At 40.2% G+C, this 25,493-nt stretch overlaps 2 protein-coding genes across 2 annotated transcripts; both read left to right on the top strand.

Annotated features, from left to right (window-relative positions):
- Positions 1-949: 949 nt before the first annotated feature.
- LOC133423671 (transmembrane protein 236-like) lies at positions 950-5,252 on the top strand. Its single transcript, XM_061713944.1, has 4 exons — positions 950-1,226; positions 1,455-1,527; positions 2,169-2,292; positions 3,719-5,252. The coding sequence occupies exons 1-4, from the start codon at positions 955-957 to the stop codon at positions 4,459-4,461; spliced, it is 1,212 nt and encodes a 403-aa protein (XP_061569928.1). The 5' UTR covers positions 950-954; the 3' UTR covers positions 4,462-5,252.
- A 1,978-nt stretch (positions 5,253-7,230) lies between these two features.
- On the top strand, positions 7,231-25,242 carry mrc1a (mannose receptor, C type 1a). Its single transcript, XM_061713941.1, has 30 exons — positions 7,231-7,395; positions 7,479-7,880; positions 8,817-8,990; positions 9,517-9,672; positions 9,753-9,866; positions 9,954-10,094; positions 10,203-10,382; positions 12,161-12,318; positions 12,403-12,519; positions 12,606-12,721; positions 12,943-13,091; positions 13,536-13,735; positions 13,818-13,933; positions 14,018-14,099; positions 14,187-14,331; positions 14,408-14,446; positions 15,400-15,563; positions 15,686-15,750; positions 15,863-15,963; positions 16,052-16,191; positions 16,374-16,482; positions 18,906-19,075; positions 20,309-20,414; positions 20,791-21,023; positions 21,107-21,272; positions 21,381-21,533; positions 21,621-21,737; positions 23,964-24,122; positions 24,203-24,235; positions 24,330-25,242. Exons 1-30 carry the CDS (start codon positions 7,326-7,328, stop codon positions 24,560-24,562), a joined length of 4,308 nt encoding a protein of 1,435 aa, XP_061569925.1. The 5' UTR covers positions 7,231-7,325; the 3' UTR covers positions 24,563-25,242.
- Positions 25,243-25,493: the final 251 nt, after the last annotated feature.

Below are 25,493 nucleotides of genomic sequence, written 5' to 3'. Positions count from 1 at the left end.
AACTATAATCAGTGCAGTTTACAGTACATTTGGAAAAAAGGGTATTTACCATGGTTCATTAGAAATGACTACTTGATTGCATTTTGATTAGAGCTTTAACATATGCCAAGAGGGTAATTTCATTACCGAATGCTATATGTAGTGGCCTCTTAAAGGTAGTAAGGAAATGTTCAACCTTTCTCCATAAATATGCTTCATCAGACATGTGTGCTGCCTTTGATGGGTTCATCAGTGTGTGATAGAAAAAGCACTGCACATACAGTACTTGTGTTCCTTAACCCATGTTGTGGAGGGCTTTGCATGTTTTGGATGTTTGCCTGCTCCATCATATCGGATTTAATTAAGTGGCTCATCGAACAGACTTGAACACTGATGATGAGCCACTATCCATCTTTCGCAGTGAGCATATTTCGCCACTAGATGGCAGCAAACAAATTGGCCATGCGCCTTGTTTTCAGTTGTGTGGTATTCAGAGCTCTTTCAGGCCCTTGCATGTTGATTTTATTGCAGGAGGTAATTTCACCTCTGTTTAACACAGCAAGTAGAGGAGATATTCAGAATTGAAAGTGCTGTATGTTTGTGGTGATGAGATGGGATTTTGGCCTCTGAATCTCAGACTGAGATATGGGTTGTTTTTACTTCCAGAAGCTGTGAAGATAGTATCTCAGGCACATCCTTGAGGATGCAAAGGTAGATGAACTTTGTTTGTATTCTGTATAAAAATAAAGTAACGGACCAGTCACATCACCGCCACACCAAGGTACACAATGCCTAGTGCAGTGTAAGCAGTTGGGTGATCAGAGAGCCAGGGCTGTGGTGTGTGGAAAATGCTAGTGGAGGCAGACAATGCGGCAGTCCGAGGCCTGACCAGCCCTCAGAGGGACAGGGGTCGCTTCACTGCGACAACAGCCCCCGTCTCCCTCCCTTCTTTCTCTTTTTGTGACTTGCCACAGGATGGGCTCTGGGAGCACGCTGAAGTTCGCCCTCTGCGAGGTGCTGCAGTTTGCAGGCCTGTGCGTGCCACTCTTCATCGTCATGCAGAGGTTTGCTGTGATCGTAGCAAAGGTCAAAACCTCGGCGCAGCCCCCCGGCGATGGCAGAACGGCCTACTGGCTGATCGTGGCCTCTTCCATCGCCTACGTCACCACCACCGCCCTGCTGGTCTGGGTACCCCTGAAGTATATGGTCTTCATGAAGAAGAAGCTTCTCATCGGGAGGAAGAAGTGGTGAGTTTCTGTAGACCCAGTAAAGGAGCTCCTAGCCGTGTGTGGTCATCAGCTGGGCTCCCAGTGATACTTTAACTAAGAGCTGGCCAGCTGCTGTGAGTCCAAACAGGCCTGTGGCTGGTTTGCTCAGAACTTGGCTACTAAATACCATGAGTTAGCAAGTCCTGTAACCGCCTTTGACCTCCTTTTACTTTTTGTTGTGTTTCCCCTCTTTTGTCCTCATATCAGGAGGCCTGTGGCCCTCGTATACGTGATCTTGTCCACATTGCCCTGCTTTGCCTTTCTCATCGCCAGCTCTGAGGTACATAATGCAGTGGATTATTTTTCATTCATTTTGTTTATTCCATCAATTTACCTGTAATCCCATCATGACCTTTCACCTAAATGTTGCTTTATTTGTTATAATGTTATATATGTTTTGGTCTTTATATGTTTATTCTCCAAAGAAGACTTTGACTCTTTTTTTTAAATTAATGCACTCACAGTGCAAAGCATCTACAAATGGAAACAAGGTGATGATTTGAGTGAATCCTTTTGGTTCTCAAGGGAGAAATATCCAACATCATGTATAAGGAGCGACTGATAAGCAGCTTGGTTCCTCTTCCTGTCAGTGCTGTCAAACCGTCTGTCCATGATGCACATTTTCACTTCCTCGCTGGCTGCAGTCCAGGCCCTAGCACTCTCTAAAGCCCGAGTTGACCTCTTAGCCCTGTGCTTATCTGCTGTCTTTTCCATAAGAGCCACAAATTCTGCAAAGATGACCAGTTCGTCTGCTTTGTTCAGTGTCCTGTTCGTGTGAAGTCCTGACTCAGGCAAATACCATAGAGCTGCGAGTGATATAACGCAGCTCATTATTGCTGCGGTTAAGTGATGAGTTCAGGTCAAATGTAAGTGCATCAGCGTAGTATTTTTAAAAAATTATGATTATTTTCATTTGTTCAGGTGCAGATAAATAACAACATGACACATGATACATTCATAGAGCTCCCAGTGTCACTTGTCCTCTTCTCGCTCATCTGTATTGACGTTGTGGAGAGGATACGCCACTGCAGACTGACCGGCCAGGGTGAGTGCAGCACTCAACACGTTACACAAATCACTCACTGAGTGCTGCAGCTCCTGAACATTCCTCTGCCAACTTCTATAGAGATACCAGCCTGGTTTCACACTGCAGAAGCTTGGAGGCAACAAACGGTGAAAATGTCTTTATATCATTTAGAGAGCCATTTTGAGCCCCTAAACCCGTGACTCTGTTTCATCAGCTTAAATATATCAGCGCTTCTGAGGAACTGAGCAAAGCTCAGCTTGTCAGCAAAGCTCAATTCTCAGAAAGTGGTGGTTGCAACACTGCTTACAGTATATCACCACAGCGTTTACAGTTGTACTTTCTGTTTCTAACATTCTTAAGAGAAGAAGAACAGAGGTGTTGAAGACTTTTTGCAATTATTTTTTGGATAAAATTGAGAGAAAGGCGGCGAGATAGTGACAAAGTTTTTATATCGTTTCAGTTTTATCATTCCGGGGTGTGGACAAAGACTTCAAAGACTCTTACCAATAACCCAACTTGAGTTTCAGCATCTAGGTTCACCTCCAATAAATCTCCATTTTTAAAGCACAAATGGAGATACTGGGTGTAATGAACACAACTTAATAACCCTCCATAGAACTGGAGTCTGCAGGTGAAAACTGTTTCCATTGAACGTTTTTCTTTCTCTGCAGCTTCACTCGTTCTCCCTACGTATTACTGTAACTCTCTGTATCTCATCCTGTGAGACCTATCTCTAAAACTTAGAAAAAGGAGATCTTAACTTTGAAGAAGATGGACAAAAGCATCTTTAGTTTTGGAGAAATTATTGCGACTACCACTACCGCTGTTGCAAAAATAGCATTCAAATGATATTTCAAAGGCAATGCCCTTATGTATTGCAGTAATGCAATCAATTATGTAGTGCTGTAGCACAACTACATCATTTAAATGAAGCCAAAAATAGCTGGTAACTTCATTTTGATGACTTTAGATTGATCGACTACGTCACATCCAGCACTGACAGACACATGCAAATGCACAGAAGGCATTCAGTTACACTTTTAGGATAAACTGGACTATTGACACATGTGAAAAACCACCTAGTGAAAGCGTAAAAAGGTTTTTGGGATGTTTGGCAGTTTAAAAAAAATTAGAGGTGGTTCCATTTCAGGTTTTCCTTTGTTATATTTAGGTTTTACACAAATATAGGGGCGATGGAAATGCAACACCAAGTATGAGCTTTCAATTCTTTGTTTATTTCCACCGCTGAAATATATCAGTATCTCTCAGGAACTGGGGAGGAAATTTACTTGCACTGCTCAATTAAAAAAAAAAAAAATTGTGCCTGGTCCAGCTGGGAGTTATTTTAGATAAAATGCAGGATTTCCGTGACTGCAAATAATTGCATTTGTTTTTCTCTGTACAATCCAGTTTGCTTGTTTTGTTGTTTTTTCTCTCCTTGTAGCTAATGAGATTGAAAGAGACACTGAAATTCCCTCCACGGTCCTGACGCATGTGGAACAAGTAACACCAGTAACTCCCATCACGCCAGCTGTGCCTGCGCCAGCTGCGCCTGGGCCAGCTGCGCCGGCGCCAGCTGCACCGGCGCCAGCTGCACCGGCGCCAGCTGCACCGGGGCAAGGAGGGCCCGCACCCCTGCAGCCGGGAGCCGGGAACCAGAACGGAGCAGGAGCTCGACCAGAGACCAACGGGACAGTCCCGGGAATACCAGGGAACCCTGGCAGGCCATTCAGCATTTCTGGACTGAGCTTGCGATCAGCAAGCACCACAGCATACCACATATCACCATACGCCTACACGGGCCCTCTCAGGTTCCTGTGTGCCAGCGATGCCCGGGCAGACGTTTTTGTGGACAGCTTCATGTTCTGGATGGACACTGTTGAGATGATGAGAGTGGCGGGACATCCTGCAGTCTTTTTCTCAGGCTGGGTGTTCCCCATCTACATCTTCAGCTACGTGTCTTGCCTCCGTGTGGTGGTCATGCCCCACAGCCCCTTGCTCTCTTCGCTGGGAGTGGCTCTGCAGGACCTACCCTTCTTCTTCGTGCGAGTTGGGCTCATTGCCTTCTTCGGTTTTGTCACACCCCTCCTCTATCTGATGAAGAACCTGTTAGTCTGTCTGGCCTTCGTCTATTTCAACTTCATGACCAAGCTGAGGGTCTTCAACACAGAGAGGATGTTCTTTTGAGAGCAACACCGGCAAAAGTGGAGAGAGACAAACAGGAATAGTAGCCTGATGGGATTCAGACAGTGGTTTGCACCAATGCTTCATATTTAAAGTTAGAAATAAAAAAGAAGAAAAAACAATGTAAAATGGGATGCACTCAATCTAGTTGAAGCATAGGTTTTACTATGGCTGTCATGTTATCTTCTATGAAGGTAACATAATATGAGGTTTAGAATTTGTGGTCAAAGAGACAAGGAAGTAAATCTTTTAAGAAAAACATCCACAAAATGAAATCAACCCTTCTAACCTACTAAATATTAAAGGAGCAGATGAGATCTTTTCTACCTGAATGCAATAATTGCTCCAGCAGGGTATGATGTCACGGTGACGTTCTGTTTACAGAGCTTACACAGTTCTTGAGTTTTAAAGTGGCAATCTTTTTAGTAATTCATTTTGTTAAAAACATTTCAGAAAGAACTTTACACTCAAATGGTAGATATGAGAAAAAGCTAGTGCAACCAAACTATGTATGCATTAGTATTTTTTAATTTTCTTTTTAAATACATGTTGGTACTTTTCGCAGGCCAAAAGGGAGTTCTTAGGCAATGGAAATTATGTGTCAAGTCGGTTGTATTATGTTTTATTAACTTCATGTGCAAACTTACTTTTTTACCCCTTAAAACCCCGCACCCCCACCAAAAATGGCACTTTGGAAATGTACCTGTAATGTCAACTGAGAGTTAAAATTTTTCTTTTTTTTCTACCATCACATGGTGTGGCAAATATGTAAACAAATAAATCCATGTTGTTCATATTCTGAGGTTTTATTTGCTAAGATAATACTCACAGGAGGAAAAAAAACTACAAAAAATAGTGTGAGTTTGTATCATTGATACATTTATTATGGTAAAAATAATAAAGACTCAAAATATTTGTTTGAACTTTTCACTTGATTTATGATGTGTGTAGAACTCACTGACAGTGTGTGTAGTTGATCTCAATTTCAGCCTCTTACACTGGCATTTACACCATTTTTTCCCAAATGCTTCCCAAGAGAAAACGTTTCCTGTCATTTTTCTGCAAAACATTCCCATCACACAAAAGAGAACAGAGAACACGTCGTCAAAGCACCTGCAAAAATGTGCTGGCATTCCACAGTGCAGCATCTCATTAAGTTAGTGCAGCTCATTATTTTGATAATGGACCAAATTAAATTGTGTTTCAGGTTCAACGCAATTTCACCTGTCCCACTTCAGTCTTTTCTTCATCACCAGTCTATCACCGAGCCACACAGAGACAAATGCCCCAAAAAATCCATTCATGTGTCCACATACACCCATGGTCAGTTACAGTCACAGTAGGTCATATTAATCCATTTAAATTCTATGCATTTTTGTATATAAGAACATAATACAAAATTGGGGATTTGTCCATGCCCAGCCCTCTTAAGGTACCACCACAGTACATGTATGTCAACCAGGTTAATATCTGGACTTTGACTGAATCATGCAGAAACCTTGACCCTTTTATTTTTCCAGTCATTTTTATGTATATTTGCTTGTTGCCTCAGATCATTGTCCAGTTGTATGATCCAGTTTTTACCTAGTTTTAGGTGTTGGACAGATGGCTTCAAACTTCCCTCTAGGCTGTTTTGAAATACAGAGGAGTTCATGGCCAGCTCAGTGATTGCAAGATGCCCAGGTCCTGCAGATTTGCTGCAAAACAACCTCAAATCATCGCCCCTCCACAGTAGACATGAAGTGCTTGTTTTTTACAGAGCATAGCACTGGGCACTGGGGCCTCATCCACTTGGGTCTGATGTGTCCATAAGACATTGATCCAGATGTCTTGTAGTCTGCTGGGCGGCAGTTTGTCAGATCATGTTTATGTGTTTTTTTTTTTTTTTTTTTTTTTTTTTTAAATCAGAGGGTTTCCCCTGGCAACCCTTCCAAATAAACTCAATCCAGTCTTCTTTTAATCATGCTGTCAGGGATGTTAACCTTTACCCATATTCAGTGAGGCTTGTTGTATCTTAGATGTAGGTAGCTCTGTGGCTTTTTTGTATTTTTAAGCCTTTTTATTTCCCTTTTGGCTTGTGTTAATACTAGAAAAAAAAGGCTTTTTGAGTTTGTGGACTACTGCCCCCATGTGGCCGACATGTCTGGATCCATAACTATATGGAGCTGAGCAGCATTTCTGGGCATTCCTTCACTTGTGAGGCCAGGGTGGTCAAATTGGCACTCACTTCCCCCAGTAGGAAGCAGGATTTCCTCCTGCTTTCTGTTTTTTACTGATTTTGACTGAACTCTGGAATCCTTCACTGCAGCCTCTTGGGGGGTCCTGTCCCCCAAAAGCTGCAACATCTGCACATTTCTAAAAAAAAAAAAAAAATATCATCCATATATGCTCTAACTTGCTACTCTATTCAAACTTCACATTTGTCCAAATCATTGGACTGAATAAGACACTTGGTTTGAAGTCCGGCTACAGCCATGACACACAAATGGACCATCTATTCCAGAAAATATCTCTGAAAAATGAGCCTCTTATAACGTCTCAACTCTTCACCCAGCTCTCATTTTCTCTGGTATTGTTTTGTTTTACAAGAAACTATACCGTAATGTTCATTTTTCTTGCTTAGCTGTAAAATCCCACTTCCTCTTATCCTTTGCCAAAGAACGTCGGGGAAAGCTCATGGAAGTTGCGGCCTCCTAACCAGTCACAGCCACCCATGTGACAGGATATCCATCAGTGTGATTAAGAAGAGAGGGACACATGTCTCTGTGCTCTCTGTTGCACACCTTTGCACACGCCAGACTCCCTCTCTCATGACTGGAAAACTCATCCACAGCCTCCACCACTGACTGAAAACCCCCAAACTGAGGATGTTGCCCTGTTGGCATTTTGCTGTGGTTCTTTGTATCTTGCAGGTCCTTCGCACCAACGCTGACATAGGTATGTACCATTGATACTTTTCTGTTTCACTATGTAATAAAATAATTAATAAGTCTTGCTTAGTTTGTTTCTTTGTTTCCCAGACGATGGCAACTTCTTGATGTTCAACCAGGAGCACAACAAGTGCGTAACAGTGGAGAGTGCATCCTCTTTAACGTTGATCCAGTGTGATCCCCATGCCAAGGAGCAGCAGTTTCGCTGGGTCTCCGAGTCGCGCATCATCAGTCTGTCTCTTAAGTTGTGTTTGGGGGCTGCGGAGATAAACGACTGGGTGAAGGTGCTCCTCTACGAATGTGATGAGAACAATGATCTGCAACACTGGCAGTGCAAGACTGATACCCTGTTTGGCCTAAAAGACCAGGACCTGCACCTGAACTGGGGAAACCGGAATGAGAAGAGTTTAATGATATACAAAGGCTCAGGGGTGTGGAGTCGTTGGAGGCTGTTTGGCACTCAGTTAGACCTTTGTTCAAAGGGGTATCAAGGTAGGAACTCTGACTCTGCAATTGAGAAATCCATGATGTTGTTTTGCAGCAACAGCTGTTTCCAGGAAATTTGAAAAGCTGCTTCATAGTGTTTCATCTTGGTTGAGAGATAGTTGTAGAAATATATGCTGTCATTGATCTAGATTAAACATGTAGCTGGGCTTTTAAGGTCTTTAGTGAAAGTATATCCACATGTTGTTCTCAATGCATAAAGGAATGTGTCGTTATGTTCACATTCCTGAAAACTGGAATGTGTAAGTTTAAAATAAGATTTAAAAAAAACTCCCTGTGAGAAGTGAAACCCTCAGGGATTTTCTTGTGTGGTTTTACACTGAGATCGTTTTAGTAAGAAAAAAACCCTGGATAAAATCCCCTTATTGTGGGTACGGTATATTAATGCTTCTCAGATGCTTTCAACAAGTTCTATCTGCTGAGATTTTTTTTTCAAGAATGTCAAAATTGACTGTAAAAACAGTCTGATTGATTCACTTACACTCTTGAATCCATTTGGGTAAAAAAACAAAAAACATTATTAAAAAACTCCTTGTGGCAGTTTGCAAGTCGGTTCATGGAGTATGTGTACTTTTGGTGTGGGACTCTTTATCTTTATCTACTTCAAGGAAAAAAATAGTTTTGAAATAATATTTTAGACAACAATGTACTTTCAGTGTTGTGGCAGCAGTTATCTAATGATAGACTGCTCTCTAAATTAGAAGAAAGGTCTTCCAACCTGTTGCTGAAACAGTTTCACCCAGAGTCAGTAAATAGTTTGAGGCTAAATGGGTGCAGATTCCTGGAACCACCTTCCAAAGTAATTAGGATCCATCTCAGAAGAGTGAACACTGTTATAGGAGAAAAAAAATGCATCCCTGTGATGTAGTGCCTGCATGTCCATACAGTTTCTTATCTTCATTTTCTGCATTTGTGTCTTCTCAGAGGTTTTCACACTAGGGGGCAATGGTTTCGGAATCCCTTGTCAGTTCCCATTTAAGTTCCAGGAGAAGTGGTACGCTGAATGTACAACTGACGGCCGTGCAGATAAGCGCTTGTGGTGTGCCACAGTAACTGACTATGACAAAGAGAAGAGATGGGGCTTTTGTCCAACCAAAGGTACGTTTCAGCAAAACATTATTTCAATCTGGAGAATTCACTTGCACCTACAATAATCAGGATTTCCAAAGAACTTTGACCCTTTTTTGGCTGATGAAACAAATCAAACACCAGACCACACAGAATTGCCTTCTCTTATTTGATTAGGAGGTCAGTACTTACAGGTCTGGTTTCTGACCCCTCGGTCCCCTCTCGTCCCCTTGCAGAAAAACACTACCACTTCCTCTCATGTTGTCAACACAGCACTGTCCTCGTTTTCCTCTTTTAACAAGCCTGTCTTTCCCCTGACACTGCTCTTCAGCTTGGACAGGAAGAGAACAGGAAAATAAAGGGATCTCACTTGACAGGAATCTTTAGTGAAACAGTTTTGTTCTTGATAAGAATATAGAAGATTTTTCTCAGCATGCAAACATTATCTGCTTCTTTGCTTTCCCTCGCCCTAAATACAGACCAATGTAACTTCATTATGTATGATATAAATGATAAATTTAAACTTGCAACGGTTTGTTTGTTTGACATAATCTAGGGTCCTCTGGCTGGGACATTGACCCAGTCACAGGAGTTCAGTATCAGAGGAATGCACAGGCAGCGCTGACCTGGTATCAGGCCAGGAAGAGCTGCCAGCAGCAGGGAGCCGACCTTCTCAGCATTGTAGAGCTGCACGAACAGTCTTACATCTCAGGTGCAACATTATCCTTCTCTAAGCTGTCTGCAGTATTGTTTGCTGGAGGCTAATTGATTTCTAATGCGTGTTTGACAAAGGGCTGACACAACATTTGGGAACGTCTTTGTGGATTGGGTTGAATAGCTTGAACTTTGAGAGTGGATGGCAGTGGAGCAACGGAAACCCATTCAGATATTTAAACTGGGCTCCAGGTTAGTGACTAAAGCGATTTGTATAGATATGTTTTTATCAAATTGGAGTGACTCAAGTTTATTATCAATCCTAATTGCTTCCGACAGGTCATCCCTCCTCTGAACCAGGTCTCAACTGTGCAGCTCTTAATGCCGGAAAAGCCTCAAAATGGGAGAGCGGTGCCTGCACCATGAAATTTGGTTACATTTGTCGAAAAGGAAACTCCACCAGTCTGCCCCTACCACCAAGTAAAATCCCTACCTTACACTCATAATGTGAATTACCATTGAAATACGTTCTTTTACTGCAAACCATTGTCTGAAAATGTGCTCAGCTCCTTCTGTGTCTCTCCACAGGCATAGGGCCCAGCTTCTGCCCCATTCACTGGGTTTCTTATGCAGGACACTGTTACTACCTGGAGAGGAGTCAAAAGATGTGGAAGGATGCGTCGGCTGAATGCCGCAAGGCTGGAGGAGATTTGGCCAGCATACACAATGTAGAGGAGCAGAGCTTCATCATTTCTCAGTCTGGATATTGTAAGTGTACAATAAGTCATATCTACACAACAATGAAGCGTAGGATACCTTTAAAGATGACCACTATCACTTGCCTGTGGGGGTTCATTAGAAAGCAAAAAGAGATTATGAGTTACAGTGCAAAGCCACAATAAAAAAAAGTTAGATGTCAGTTACAGTGTAGTACTGAAATTTACATTTTAAATTTTTGAAATCAGACTGGTCAAAGGCAGCTGTAAACAAATGAGTTTTTAAGCTTGATTTAAAGGAACTGGGGGTTTCAGCATTCCTACACATTTCTGGAAGTTTGTTCCAGATCTGTGGAGTATAAAAGCTGAATGGTGCTTGTCCATGTTTCGTTCTGATTCTGGAGACATGGAGCAGGCCTGAACCAGAACACCTGAGAGGTCTAGTTGATATTGCAAAAAATAAGTTTCTGATGTATTTTGGTCATAAACCATTCAGCGATTTATAAACTAACAGAGGTATTTAGAAGTCTATTCTCTAAGTTAGAGGGTCAGTGTAAGGACCTCAGAACTGGAGTGATGTGGTCCACTTTTTTAGTTCTAGTACTACTACTACTACTACTACTACTACTACTGTCATTTAGCAGACGTTTTTATCCAAAGCGACTTACATCTAAGGGAACGTCTAGTAAAAACTCAGGCAGCAGCATTCTGGATTAGCTGTAACTGTCTGATTTACTTTTTAGGCAGTAATATATTCGACTGAAGGTAAACGCATGGATGAGTTTTCCAAGATCCTCGTGGGCATTAGTCATTAGTCCTTTGATCCTGGAGATGTTGTTCAGGTGACAGAAGGCTGACTGTGGTTCTTCCACAGTCTGTATTTATGTGGATGTCACTGAACACCTTGACAAGGGCCGTCTCAGTGTTGTGGTGAGCACAAAAACCTGATTGGAAGAGGTCAAAGCGGTTGGTCAGAGTTAAGAAGGTATTTAACTGTCCAGATGGTTCTTTTCAAAAGTGGTTTGATGACTTCTGTCTTCAACGTCTTGGGGAGTTTTTTTAAAATTTGAATCAGATCAGATGCCATTATGGGTAAAACTTCTTGAAGAAAGATGTGGGTAAAATATCAAGGTAACAGGAGGATGAATTTATTTGATCCATAATGTCCTCCATGTTTTTGAAGTTGATTGGGTAAAATTTTGTCCACATTGGTGTTGATTGGACACAGCACTGTTCCTGGACTTGGTATTGATGCACTGCTTTTCTAATCTTCAGGATTTTCGCGAAGTTGGCAAATTCATATCATCATATATATGAACCTTGAGTCGCCACCTCCGTTTGGCTTTTTGACACTCCCTTTTTTCACTTGTTACCAGTGGGGCATTTCTCCACCGAGATTTCTTCTTACCAGAGACAACCTTCAATTTAGTGTGAGCAATGGAATCAAAGAAATCAGAAATATTAGAGTAAAAGTTATGTAGTAGTTCATTTACTGAATTATAGGACAGAGTGGATGTAGTAGAGCAGACTTGGTTAAAGGTTTCAGTTGAGTTGTCCTTAAAAAAGCATTTTTTTATGAATTCTCTGTGGCTACTGGGGAGGATGGAAATGGTGCTTTCAAAGAAAGCTGAAAAGTGGTCAGACAGGGTGATGTAGTTCACCAATACCTTGGAAATGCAAGGCCCTTACTGATGATCGAGTCCAAATTATGCCCCCATTCATGCTTTGTCTGTTTTACATGTTCAGTCAAACCAAAACTGACCACTTAAAAAAATACAAGCCTAGCCCACGAGGACATTACAACTACTTCACATTTTCTATGCATTTCAGTGCCGACGGATGAGCTTTGGATTGGTTTGAATGATTTGAGGAATCAGATGCTGTTCGAATGGTCCGATAACTCCCACGTCACCTTCACCCAGTGGCAAACTGGTGAGCCCTCTCATGCCACAAACTACCATGAAGACTGCGTCCTCATTCGGGGAACGGTAACAAGCGTTCTTGTCCAAATGTAAAAGACATGACTTTGTGGTCACAACAGTGACCTAATATTCAGTTTATCTGTCACGCAGGATGCAAAGTGGTCAGATCACATCTGTGAAAAAGCATATGGGTATATTTGTAAGAAGAAAGCTTCATCTAAACCAATAGAAGGCTCCCAAGGGCAAGTAAATCCAGGCTGCAAGCACGTGAGTGATGCGTTTCCCTTTAAATATTTGTGTAAAAATAAAATAAAGAATTCTGATTGAGTATCTCAATGCTTTTGTTTTTATAGGGCTCCTATAGGTTTGGTTCACACTGCTATAACATTGGAGCTGAACTAAAGAATTTTGAGGAGGCAAAACAGGCATGCTCAGAGGTTGGCGCTTACCTGGTAGATGTGGCAGACAGGTATGATTTATTATTTGTATTGTATATATTCATAAGACTAAAATTAATATGACTTAATTCAACCAGTTCAGACTAGATACAATTGAGAATTCACCCTTTTTCTTTCCAAAAATTGCAGGTGAAGTCACATTTACACTAACTGTATAATCACAAGAACAAGATTAAAAAACAATCCATGGTTTTATTGTGGCACAATACTAAAATTGTGCATTTTCATGCAGGTATGAGAATGCTTTCCTCATCAGTGTGGTGGGTTTGAGACCAGAGAAGTATTTCTGGACAGGTCTTTCCAACACTGAAGACAGAAACACTTTCAAGTGGACGACCAAAAGGACGGTCACCTTCACTCATTTCAATGCAGGCCTGCCAGGTAGCACGCATGTTCTCACTCTGTTTAAGTGTATGCCTTTTTTTTTATTTATATTTTTTATTTTGAAGACGGTGTTGTGCATCCTCTTCAGCAAGCTATTGTTTATGTGCTATATAAAATTCATGAATTACTTCAGTGGTCTGTTGTCTAAGAAGAGATTGTAAAACGTGCAAACAAAAAAAAGACTGAAATTATATTGCTCATTCCTTGATAAGAATCCAGACTTTCAAGAGACACTGCCTTGAACTAGATCATATTCTGAAGAAACATGACATAAAAACAAGCAGGACAGCTTCTCTGCATCAACAACTAAACCACAGCTGCAAACATGGTTGTTGACAATATTTTTTTTATTTTGGAAACCTAAATTTACCCTGTAGTCCAACCTTCAGTGCTTAATTGGTTGTAATCGTTGTCTTTTTCTTTATTTGTGTTTGATTAAAGACAGACATCAAGGATGTGTTGTCATGACAACTGGCGTTTTTGCCGGATTATGGGATATCATCAGCTGCAGCGACAAGGAAAAGTATATTTGCAAGAAGCTGGCAGAGGGTATACAGACGACAACTATTCCTCCCACCACCCCGGCCCTGAGCTGTGCGTCCGGTTGGACCCCCGTGGACAACAGGAATGCCTGCTACAAAGTAGGAGAACATGCAGAAGTAATCTGTGAGAACCTGAGAAGCCCAAAACTGAACAAGTTTTTATCTTTCACTCATTCAAAAGGCATACAGAAAGACCAAAGACCTTAGGAAGACTTGGCCTGAAGCCCAGAGCTTCTGCAAGGCCATTGGTGGAGACCTGATGAGCGTTCACAGTTCGGAGGATCTAGACAGTTTACAGTATGTCAGCGCGCACAGAGTCAGAGTTCATACTAAGCAATTTAGGCGATCATGAGTCAAGATATGTTTCTTGCTCTTTTCAAGGGTTCTTGGCTCTGAGCAAGCCTGGATAGGCCTCAGCCTACAGAGCACCACCGAAGGTTTTGCCTGGACTGATGGATCTGCTGTATGTAGCATCTCTGCAATCACAAAAATACTTTTTTGCTCCAATTCCAAATACTGATTATATGTTTGTGTAAATACTGTCACCTAGTTCAGCTATGCGAACTGGGGCTTTGGGGAACCAAACAACCACAATGACAATGAACATTGTACAGAAGTCCACTTTTATTATGGAAGGCATTGGAACGACAGACACTGTGAGTTTTACAACAACTGGATCTGCCAGATACGAAAAGGTGAGTTCTCATATTCATAATTGAGTGTTAAAGTTTTTTTTCTGCTGTTTTAATTTGTGATTCTTGTTTTTTTCAGGTGTGACTCCCAAACCAGAGCCTGTTGTAGTTCCCGAAGGTAGGTTTTGGCAGTAGCCTGTTTACTTAGCTCCACAATGTTGGTCTCGTTTTCCAAATCCAATTGATACTCACGATTCCTATAATATATTTGACCAATGCAATGAACACTCACCGTCTGAGATGTCAATTCAGATGCTATTTTACATGAAAGGTGTTGTGATGACAGAAGTGAAAGAAATGAATGAGGAAAACTTGGGAAAAGAAAAAGTCGAGGATTAATTTTAGATGTAAAGCAGAAACACACTGATTTCAAATCCTGAAGTATTTCTTTATATACACGACCGATCGAAAGTGTGGACACACTTTCCCATTCATTTGAATGTGGTGAGCCCGCAAATGGGCAACTACAGACAACATGCGATGGAGATTCTAAGAATGGGTTTGTGTGATCTCAATTATTTAATTAACCTCTATGCCGTGCACAGACACTTTCAGCTACATGAGACCTTCAGGCCGATGAGATATGAAAGGGCATCTCTATGGCTTTGGTGAGCCACTGAAATCTGCCATGTGATATCAATAGTACCAAGCAGAAACACTACTACTGTCATTTAGGAGACGCTTTTATCCAAAGCGACTTACATCTGAGACACACACCATGGAGCAATTGGGGTTAAGGGCCTTGCTCAGGTGCCCAAGATGGTTCATGTTTGTTGCCATTCTGGGGCTTCAACCTGGGTCCTCCAGACTCAAGCCCACCTCTGTAGCCACTAGACTACCACCCCTCAAACACCCGAAAACATCACTGGACGAAAAATAACACACACAAATGGCACACATGATGTCATATCCACACTCATGAGCACATTGTAAAACTAAACCCATCTACGAAACAGTATAATTATGAGTCCACAGTTTAACTTCCAGGTGCAGATGCAGTTGAATTGACTCAAGAGGCTATAACAGTTAACATAGTTTCGTACACCTGACAGCTGTTTGTTCTCTTTTCAGTATACAACACCACAGAAGATGGATGGATCATATATAATGACACTCAGTACTACATCAACAATGAAAACATGCCGATGGAAGCTGCGAGAGCTTACTGCAAAAAAAACTTTGGTGATCTTGTAGTCATCACAGGCGAGAGCGAAAGAAAGTTCCTCTGGAAACAAGTGAGAATCATTTCATGATGAAAAATGCAATCACAATTTTATCTAAACTGCTGGTAAAAATGTTACACAATGACTTTGAATGTATGCATTGTTTCCCTAACTGTATTTTTATGTTCAATTAGATAGCAAAAGGCTCTGAAGGGCAGTACTACATTGGCATGACAGTGAATTTGGATAAATCATTTAGGTAAATCAGTCTTCAACATCAAGCCTTTACACTGTGTATAGCGACTATTACAGCACATGCTATCAAACTCTGATTATTTAAAGTTAATTTCATCTTTCTGTTTCTACTGCAGCTGGCTGGATGGGACACCTGTGACTTACTCTGCATGGGAACACAATGAACCCAACTTTGCTAACAATGATGAAAACTGTGTGACTATATACAGGAGTATGGGTGAGTCCAGCTCAATATCATCCCATGGTTTACTGGTTTGTTGAATAGAAGAACTGAATAATTTCTTCCTACCACTCTGTATATTTAGGCTACTGGAATGATATTAATTGTGGCCTTGAGCTTTCCTCTATTTGCAAAAGAAACAACAACTTTATCAATACAACATTGGCACCAACCACAGTTCCTAAAGGAGGATGTGCACCTGAGTGGGTTGCTTTCCAAGGCAAGGTAATCACGCACAAATACCAAGCAAAAATACTGAGTACAACATGCTTATTTTAAAAACTAGTGGATTCCTCCCCCTCCCACAAGTCAAATGAAACATTTCCAGTAAACTGTATTCTCATATTGTCCATAAGTCTCGACAGAAAGCAACAACTAACAGAGCAAATGTTGCTTCATTCACACAGTGCTACAAGTTTTTTGTGGGAAATGATGCTAAAGTCTGGCAGAAGGCCAGGACACACTGCCAACAAGAGGGAGGAAATCTGGTGTCCATCGTCAATGAGAAAGAACAAGGTGAGCAATATGAGCAAGGCTGGCACACGTTTGTCAAGGTTTTGAGTGCCGAGGACCCAAAATGCAGGGGATGAGGGCAGAAGGAGTGAAAACCAAAGTCCTTTAATAAAACAAAGGAGCTACACAAACAGGAATCCAAACAAAACTCAAAATACATCCACTACAAGAAAAAAACCCCACAGAGACAAACAGTAGGGACCAGCAAGGAGGAAGGGAAAGACAAGACAAGGGCTCTTTATTCATGTAATCTTGTGTGTACTTGTGATTTTCTTAAACGTCGTCATCTGTACCCAAAGTACTGTTCCAATTGCAAGAACGAATCTGAACAAGAATAGATGAAATGCTCAGATGTGTTCTTACAAAGAATTAATTCCCGTCAACCAGGGAAAGTGACAGAAGATGCTATAAAGTCAGGACTTTATTTTTGCTTGACAGAGTGACATTTTTTCATGCAAGAATATAGGTAATATAACTTTATATTTGTGGTGAAGTTATAAAGATAACGAGTTTTTTTCTTTTCCCTTCTACCTGGCTTTATTTATAAAGTGGCTTGCACACAAAAGCATGAAATCCATTCAAAACATATCGTATAAAGTGTATAAAGACTTGAACGGGAGCAATATATGGCCCATTCTCAGTTGCTTTAGTGTTTAGGGTGTTTTGTTTTTATAACCAATTAAGCTGTAGACAGTGGGCCTGATTTACTAAGATCCTAAATAAAGAGTACTAAATTGCATGTGCACTGAAAAAGTTTGCACGTGCTGTTGTTGTGTGTTTTGCGGGTGATCAACTAAGAATGCGTGCGCAATTGATAACAGGTGCAAACCGCAGTATTTAAATGAGGTGTTGCGTGTCTTACGGTTTGCGCCATGGAGAGTCTGGATGGAAAGCAGGATAGTTGCAAGCGCAAAATGAAATTTGACGAGTTGGAGTTAGAGATATTAGTGGAAGAGGCAAATAAACACATTCATGAACTACAGCAAAGAAATTTAAACATTACCAAAAGAAACGCAATATGGGAGAAAATCTGCGATAGAATAAATGCAGTTGGTAAGACAAAAAGAACGGCAGATGAGGTTAAAAGAAGGTGGCAAGATATAAGGCGAAGAACTAAAGAAAAAGTGGCCTTTAATAAAACTTCGGCAAACAAGACAGGTGGAGGGCCTGCAGAAGAGATGCCTCTAACCAGCATTGAGCAGCAGGTGCAGCTCACCTTCTGCGAGGAGCAGATAACTGGGATACCCGGGTATGACACGCTAGAGCCAACTGCAGAACAGGCGCACAATAAGAAACACTTTTTTCTCCATAAAAACACGTGATTTATTTATTATCACAAATAAAAAAATTAAGTTGACTCCTGTGGCAACCTTTTGCTGAATAATTCTCGATTTAACATTCAAATAAAATATTTCTCCTTTTGCATGTGGAGAATCCTCACCACAAGTTGAGCCATCCCCACCGCAGTCCTCAAATCAGCCCTTAACTCATTCAACAGCTCCAAGATGGAATCGCTAGATAGTCGATATGTTTCAACTATCTGGTTTTCATTCATTCCAAACAAATTTACACGAGTCCGAAAGACTCTCTCTCTGCGTATTCTTTGATTTTGGCGATGTCGCCTCCTTGCCACAATAATAGCAGCCATCGGTGCGTAATGCTGGGCAGATTAGCACCTTCCTTTCAAACGTATTAAATACAGACGCAATCACAATCCCCGCAATTACTTTTAGGCTTGGTAAATCTCATTGCGTGTGGTAAATGAACCTATTTGCATTTTCCCCTCCCAGTATTTAGCACTTTCTGGCGGGTACGCCCCATATTGATTATTCATCAGGGCAAAAGTACTAAATGAACAGCGTGTGCTATTTTGCTCATTTGAGAGACGCAGTCCTCTTTGCACGCTGTTAGTAGATCAGCTTGCACATTGGTTTGCGGGTGATGTCAAGTTTGCACACGTTTTTACGCACGCAAACCTTTAGTAAATCAGGCCCAGTATGTATAGTGCAATATGTGTTAACCTGTAAGCTCAGATCTGACGTCACCAAGAACACAAGAACGTTGCTGTTCCAATTGCAGAAAGAGAGAAATGCATTCTTGGATTCTCACGTCCTCCAAAGTATATTCTCCCAACTAGTACTTACAAGTACAAACTTCCCATGAACGCAAGTCCACACTTGCATTCTTCAGAGTTGAGAAACGGCCAAGATATACTCGCAAGACTGACGAGATACAGGTGCAAACAATCAGGGCAGATGGGAACATGGGAAGTCAAACTTTAACTAAACACAGACTTTCAAAATAAACAAGGAACTAATCAAAACCCAAAACCATGACAGTGTTCCTAACAAACAGACCTCTTTGGTGTTTTTCTGTTTGAATTCAAGTTCACATGAGTGAGAGAAGTCTTCATTCTTTTTAACTAGCATTCATGACGACACAACTGTTACGTTACAATGACGATTTCTGGATTGGCATGAATGACGTCAACTGGGAGATGCACTTTGTGTGGACTGATGGGAAAGGCGTTTCATACACCAACTGGGCCAAAGGGCAACCCACGTCATCACCAGATGGACGCTTTTATATGGAGGAGGTCAGTAATTCACTCTTTTGTGTCCAAAGCTTTCTTCGTATCTGATTCACTTCATTTTGATTATTAAAAAAAGAGAACAAATCTGCATGCAAATTTGAGTACAAATTTAAAGCAACTGAGAAAATAATTACTTCTATTTATGAGCCTTATTTATTCTTTTTATCCACAACTCTAACATTATACATCCCAATATATAGTCTCAAATGTAACTGCACAGCATCTCCTGATTAATAAACTATAGAGGTTATGGACAAAAGAAGCCTTTAATTAACTGACCTAGGCATTAACAAAACAGATTTACTGTTTTGGTTGCATTTTTCTGATTCACACTATAGTATTGCATAGAGTTACTGTAGATTCCAAAATATTTGAGCAATGGATTTGAAGTAAAGTAATCAAGATGTGAAAAAAGTTTAAAGTTTCATCTTTGAGAGGTTTCACACAAAATAAATAAAAGGCCTTTCTTCTAATCAAACACATTTCAAAGTCAGAATTTTCTCTTGGGATGTTTTGTCACCTTAACTTGCTGTTTGTTTGTGGGCTTTTCTGCCATCATTTCTGTGTTCAGTGCAGTCCAAATTTACCTTCGGGTACAATAAAGTTGAACTGAACTGAACTGAGTGACTGAAAAGTATACTTTATTTGTCTGAAATCAAGTGACTGAGTTGACCATTGAAGAATATATTGTCCATTCCAAAAAGGTCTCAAGCACTGCCAATTTTGTAGCATTTTCTTTTATATGAGCAGAGTTTAGTCCTGTACACCTGATATTTCATCTTGCTACACTTGTCAGCAGTCACATCATCAATAACTATAATAATTTAATAATCACTTTATTCATCAGTATACATGGAAACACACTGAAATTTGTCTTCTGCTTTTTTTTAAGTCATCACTAGTTAGACTAGTAGCAGAGGACTGACTTTATTCTGGTGCCCGGGGAGAAATTAGGGTTAAGGAGCCCAAAGTGGGATATTTTCTTTGCCATCCTTGGGGCTTGAACCTGGGTCCTCCAGAATGAAGCCCCCCAATCAGATTTCAGAGCATGGGAAGCTTTTATAATAATATAATTTTAAAAAAAGTTCCTGAAAAGTCTAATTTAAAATCAGATTTTTTGTTGATGAATTTCTACCTCACAATTTTGTCAGTGACGGTGCAATGACTTTGAGATCTTTATTATCCAGGAAAATAGTGAAACCAAAAGGATCTAACAAACCCTTTTCTGCCCGGTAGACGTTCGACTGTGTGATCATGGTGGGGAGTATCAACAAACAAAAAGGACACTGGAAGGTGGAGGACTGTGGCTTAAAACGTGACTTCATCTGTAAAAAAAATGTTGGTTAGTAACATATTGTCAAGACCATATAATCATAAAGTGCACTAATTACAATGGCATCCAAACTCATCTCCAAAAAGGCATAAAGTTAAAGGTAAACCTATTTTAACAAAACACAAATAGTGCCTTAGTGAGCTGTGATACTTGTCAAAGCAAGTGTCAGTAAGTACTGACCATGACTACTTCTTCTTTCATTACTTTGACACATTTTGAAATTAAAATGTAAACATCTTAAAATATTGAATGACTGTGTCGTCTTATGCCTTTTGAAAATTAGCACTTCTATCTGAACTGCTTTCAAAGTTATTTTGACCCCAATTTTTGCACACAAGTGTGGAACCATCTGTCAAGAGCTGAACAATGTGTTTTATCTACTCAGATTCCCAGATTGCAGTCGCACCCACCACTGTGTCACCAAAGACATTTTACAAGCTTGGCAACGACTCGTTCAAACTGGTGGCCCAGAAGATGAGGTGGGACGAGGCTCGGAGACAGTGCCAAGCAGATGATGCAGATCTAGCCAGTGTCCTAAACCCTGTAACTCAGGCATACATCACTCTGCTGATTTCCAAGCACAATGAGCCTGTCTGGATTGGCCTCAACAATAATGTGGTAAAGGGTTTACCTGTTATTGTTCACGAGACCTTTATATTTTCTAGTTCTTCTGAAAATATAGTCAATGATGTCTTTTTCAGACTGGTGGTCGCTTCAAGTGGGTTGATAACTGGGTTCTCTCTTACACCAAATGGGGCCTAAATGAGCCTAAAAACAACTATGGCTGTGTGTATATGGATGTGGATAAAACATGGAAGACAGCACCGTGCACCAGTACCTACTACTCTATTTGCAAAAGGTCACCAGGTCAGACAGTCTCTCAGTTACCTTTTCCTGCACTTCATACACAAACAGTTAACATTAGTTCCCCAACAACTTCTATGAACGGGGTGTAACCTCCTGCATCTTTTTCAGACATCGCTCCCACTGAGCCGCCACAGCTTCCTGGCAACTGTCCAGAGTCAAAGAGGAAAAGAAATTGGATACCCTTCAGAGGCCATTGTTATTCCTTCCTCAGCTCAGTGTCGGATAACTGGGCCCATGCCTCAGTTGAATGTATGAAAATGGGTAAGTTGTGAGATATTCCACTTATTTACTAATGTATTATTATATTTCTGAGCAAAAACTGCAAGATCATTCAACTGTGGTTGTCAGGTGCTAGTCTACTGAGTATTGACGATCCTGCTGAGGGGATGTTCATACAGCAGAACCTAGAACTCCTTCAGGATGGTGCCAAAACCTTCTGGATCGGTCTTTATAAGTCCCATGATGGTATGTATACTGGAGTAAAGTTTAGGTTTGATTTCTTTAAAAAAAATAAGCAACAAAAAAACCATTCATATATATTTATGTTTAACTCCTTTACAGTAAGTCACATACAGAACACAAGGGGGCTGGGATTTGAAAGGTTGTGCTTCAAGATAATACAAGTTACTTAGGGTGTTTCTGGAAGAACCTGTCCTTAAGTGCCCTTCTCTGAAAAATAAAGATAAGTGATAGTTAATTTGAGCTTTTAACCACACATGATATACCTATCACGCAGGCCTCGAACTTTGAAAATGGTTCAAATAACCCAATGACCCACAGTGCCAAGAACTGAGCGGTCATCATATATTAGGGGCCAGGTTTACATTCATGTGAATCTTTCCCATTATGTATTAGCACATATCAAAAGAAAGAAGAAAAAAGATCATCCAGTCCATACCAATTCTCTAATATTGTCAAAAGAAACTCACATGAAAACAGCTCATGGCTTATTAATCTGTTTTATTTATTTAAGAAAACGAATCTAAAATCTTGAAGCTATATATCAAATCTAAGGGTTTGCAGAAGCACCAACCAAACATTACCTTAACGAAGTCATTTTCTGTACGACTCGATCGGACTCTCACATCCCTCTCAAAATATTTGGACCTATTCCTCTTTTAAGATTTGCCACAAAATTTGAATCTGGTTTAAGGAAGGACTTTCAGAATGCTATTGCAAATTGTTTTGACACGTGTTTTTCAGGCATTCTGCCGTATATTTGCTGGTGTCTTTGAGCCTTGGTCCATGACCCAGGTTTGGCCAAGCTTTCATACAGATGCTATACACTTGAACTGGGAATGCTTTTTATATACAGATATTTTCACAGTCTGCCCAGTAAATAAAAAGTGAGGAAACAACTCCAAAACATCAGCCTTCCGCCAATTTGACAGTTGATATGAGGTATTTACGGGGATATGCTGTGTTTGAGGAGCCACATGAGAGGGCTCTGGTTTGGATGCTTCCTAGTTTACTGGGCACATCCCACTGGGAGGAAACCCCAGTAAAGACAGAGGACATGCTGGAGGGACTATGGAGGGACTATGTTTCTCAGCTGGCCCTGGAACCCCATGAGATCCCCCCAGATGAGCTAGATGAAGTGTCCAGGAAGAAGGAAGTCTGGGCTTCCTTGCTCAGGCCACTGCCCCCTGATCTGACCCCGGATAAGCAGTAGAAGATGGTTGGATAGAGGGAAGGATGGATGGGACACTGCAATTTTTGTAGATCACAGACATGTTAAAGAGACAAACTCTTGGCAACATTTCCAAGCAAGTAACATTTATTATTGTTAGTCTTTTTCAAATTTTACCATAATGAAGTGCAATATTTTATCGTCTTAGATGTAGCTGGGTTTTATTATTTTATTTTTTCACAATTTCTTTGCCCATTGCAAGGTCTGAACATGGGGTGAACTTCCTGGGATGCCACTCCTGGTAAGACAGGGAAAGATAAGATAAAATATTCCTTTATAATGCCGCAATGGAAACATTGACGAAAACTGCAACTGTCTTGAATATTCCTTGTGAATAATCTTTCTCTCTGATAACTGATGAACGCCATAATGTCTGAAAAAGGCCTTAAAACTCCTCCAAGATGTATGTATGTGTAGCAAGAATTGCTTCTCAAAGATCAATACTGATGTCTTTCCTCTTTGGAAATGTGTTATCACATAGCTACAGACTAGCAAATGACCAAAAACAGCTGCTTAAACAGGTGGTCACACTTATTGATTATAAATTAATCAAACTGAGTTTTACAAACTTTTTCAGCATTTTAGCTTAGTGCTTTGTAAACACTGAAACAATTGAATACATTATGTGTTGCTCTTCATCTGAGGTTGTATTTAACCAGATTTTTCAAACTGGGATGATTTATCATTTAACATTGTGCCAATACATAAACCTTAGACTAGGAAGTGTGCTTTTTAAATTCCCGACATATAAGACGGTGGAGAATTCCATTCAAATCTGCCAAAAGGCATATGAAGAAAAACAAACTAGGAAAAAAAATGGATTCTTAGGATATTTTAAGAGTAAAAACACAATTTCTTAGGATATTTTAAGACTAAAAACAAAAAAAGATCTGGTATTTCCTTTTCTTTTTCCAACCCTATACCATTGAGAGGAATGTTATAGGTTTATTTTATAGTGAGTATGCACCTTTGGCCCGTTAAGTGACTTGTCTTTGTTTTAGGTCAGTGGATGTGGATTGATAACAACGTTGTAGACTATACAAACTGGAAACCAGGAATGCCAAAGTCAGAGTCATGTGTGGACATCCATTCTGTAAGCGGAGAGTGGAGTACGAACAGCTGCAGCAGATATCGGTCTTATATCTGCAAAACACCTAAAAGTAGGTTTATTCTGATGTTCTTTTACTTCTAACATCTAAAAGGTCATTTAGACTCATTGTTTGTTATCTTTTTTTTTTAGTTATTACACCCACAGAAAAACCTCCAATTGTTGGTAAGCAAGCAATATTTACTTATATTGTGTATTGCATAAATGTTTAAAAATAAATTATGCAACTATTTAACTTCTGTTTGTGTTGCCTCCTCAGATCATATCGTTCAAGAAGCTTCACATGGGTCTGCGGGCATCATTGTTGCAATAATGCTGGTTGTCATTGCCGTAGCTGGACTTGGTGCATTCATTCTCTTGCGTAGACGGACACCCGCGGCTGTCATGGAAGAGAGCACCTTTGACAACAAGTTATACTTCAGCAATCCCAACCGAGCCCCTGTGGACACCAAAGGCTTAGTGGCTAACATAGAGCAGAATGAGCAATCATAGAAAGGGATAAAACCAATCAGCACTGTCAAAATAACGGGATAAGAGGTTTAAACACTTTACTTCAGATCATTTTACAATGAAAAGGACCTCAAAGTAACCCTGTAGTGTTCTTTTTCAGGATTTCAAAGGACTGGCTCAAAGATTCTGGTTATTATAATTATCAAGAACGGGCACTGCACTTATAAAATTAGACAAAAAGATAATACTCTTAAAAAGAAAAATCAAGAAAAAAAATATCATCATGTGATTAATGAAATGTGTACAGATTTTGGGGGATTTTGCATATCAGTGTAACCAAGAGTATCTACATGTTCAAAATTGAGAGAGATGAATATGTTTTTTAAATCAGTCTGACAGATCTCTCATCGGGGGTGCTTGTTAATATTCTCCAATGATGAGGTTTTGCCTTACTTGTGATATTGTAAATATTGAATAAATAAATGGATAAATAACTGAGTTTTTTTCTCATCCAGTCAACCATAAAAAAGGAAAATTTGATCTACTGATTAAATAATTAATGAATCCTTTTGTGCTCCTGAGACTCCACAAACGCCACACACCTCTAACTTCATCAGCACCATTTCTTATGATTTGAACAATCTGGATGTAAAACTATTATCAAAAAATGGTTGGTTCTTTATATCAGTCACAGTTATAATTAAACACAATTCAACCAATAAGACACACTGTTACAACCAAAAACGTAATAATGGCCAATAACGTAATAATTTTGGCCATTTCAAATGTAATAAGGCCAATAGTGTAATAATGTGCCAATAATATAATAAAACTTTTGAGCCAATAACGTAATAACTTTTTGCCGATAATGTAATAAGTCATTACATTATTGGCTGGTTATTACGTTATTGGCCTGGTATTAAAAAATTATTACAAAATTATTACATTACGGCAAAAAGTTATTACAATATTG

This window comes from Cololabis saira, chromosome 22, assembly GCF_033807715.1.
Source record: "Cololabis saira isolate AMF1-May2022 chromosome 22, fColSai1.1, whole genome shotgun sequence".
Classification (NCBI taxonomy): domain Eukaryota; kingdom Metazoa; phylum Chordata; class Actinopteri; order Beloniformes; family Belonidae; genus Cololabis; species Cololabis saira.
The sequence above is the reverse complement of the archived record's forward strand: the minus strand, read 5'-3'. Positions and strand labels throughout refer to the sequence as shown.

Bases quoted from the DNA above. Each gene is read 5' to 3' on its own strand.
- LOC133423671 (XM_061713944.1), top strand. From the start codon at position 955: ATGGGCTCTGGGAGCACGCTGAAGTTCGCCCTCTGCGAGGTGCTGCAG. The intron at 1,227-1,454 runs GTGAGTTTCTGT...TCCTCATATCAG, and splicing joins CTCATCGGGAGGAAGAAGTG to GAGGCCTGTGGCCCTCGTAT. The intron at 1,528-2,168 runs GTACATAATGCA...TCATTTGTTCAG, and splicing joins TTCTCATCGCCAGCTCTGAG to GTGCAGATAAATAACAACAT.
- mrc1a (XM_061713941.1), top strand. From the start codon at position 7,326: ATGTTGCCCTGTTGGCATTTTGCTGTGGTTCTTTGTATCTTGCAGGTC. The intron at 15,564-15,685 runs GTGAGAATCATT...ATGTTCAATTAG, and splicing joins GAAAGTTCCTCTGGAAACAA to ATAGCAAAAGGCTCTGAAGG. The intron at 16,192-16,373 runs GTAATCACGCAC...TCATTCACACAG, and splicing joins GGGTTGCTTTCCAAGGCAAG to TGCTACAAGTTTTTTGTGGG.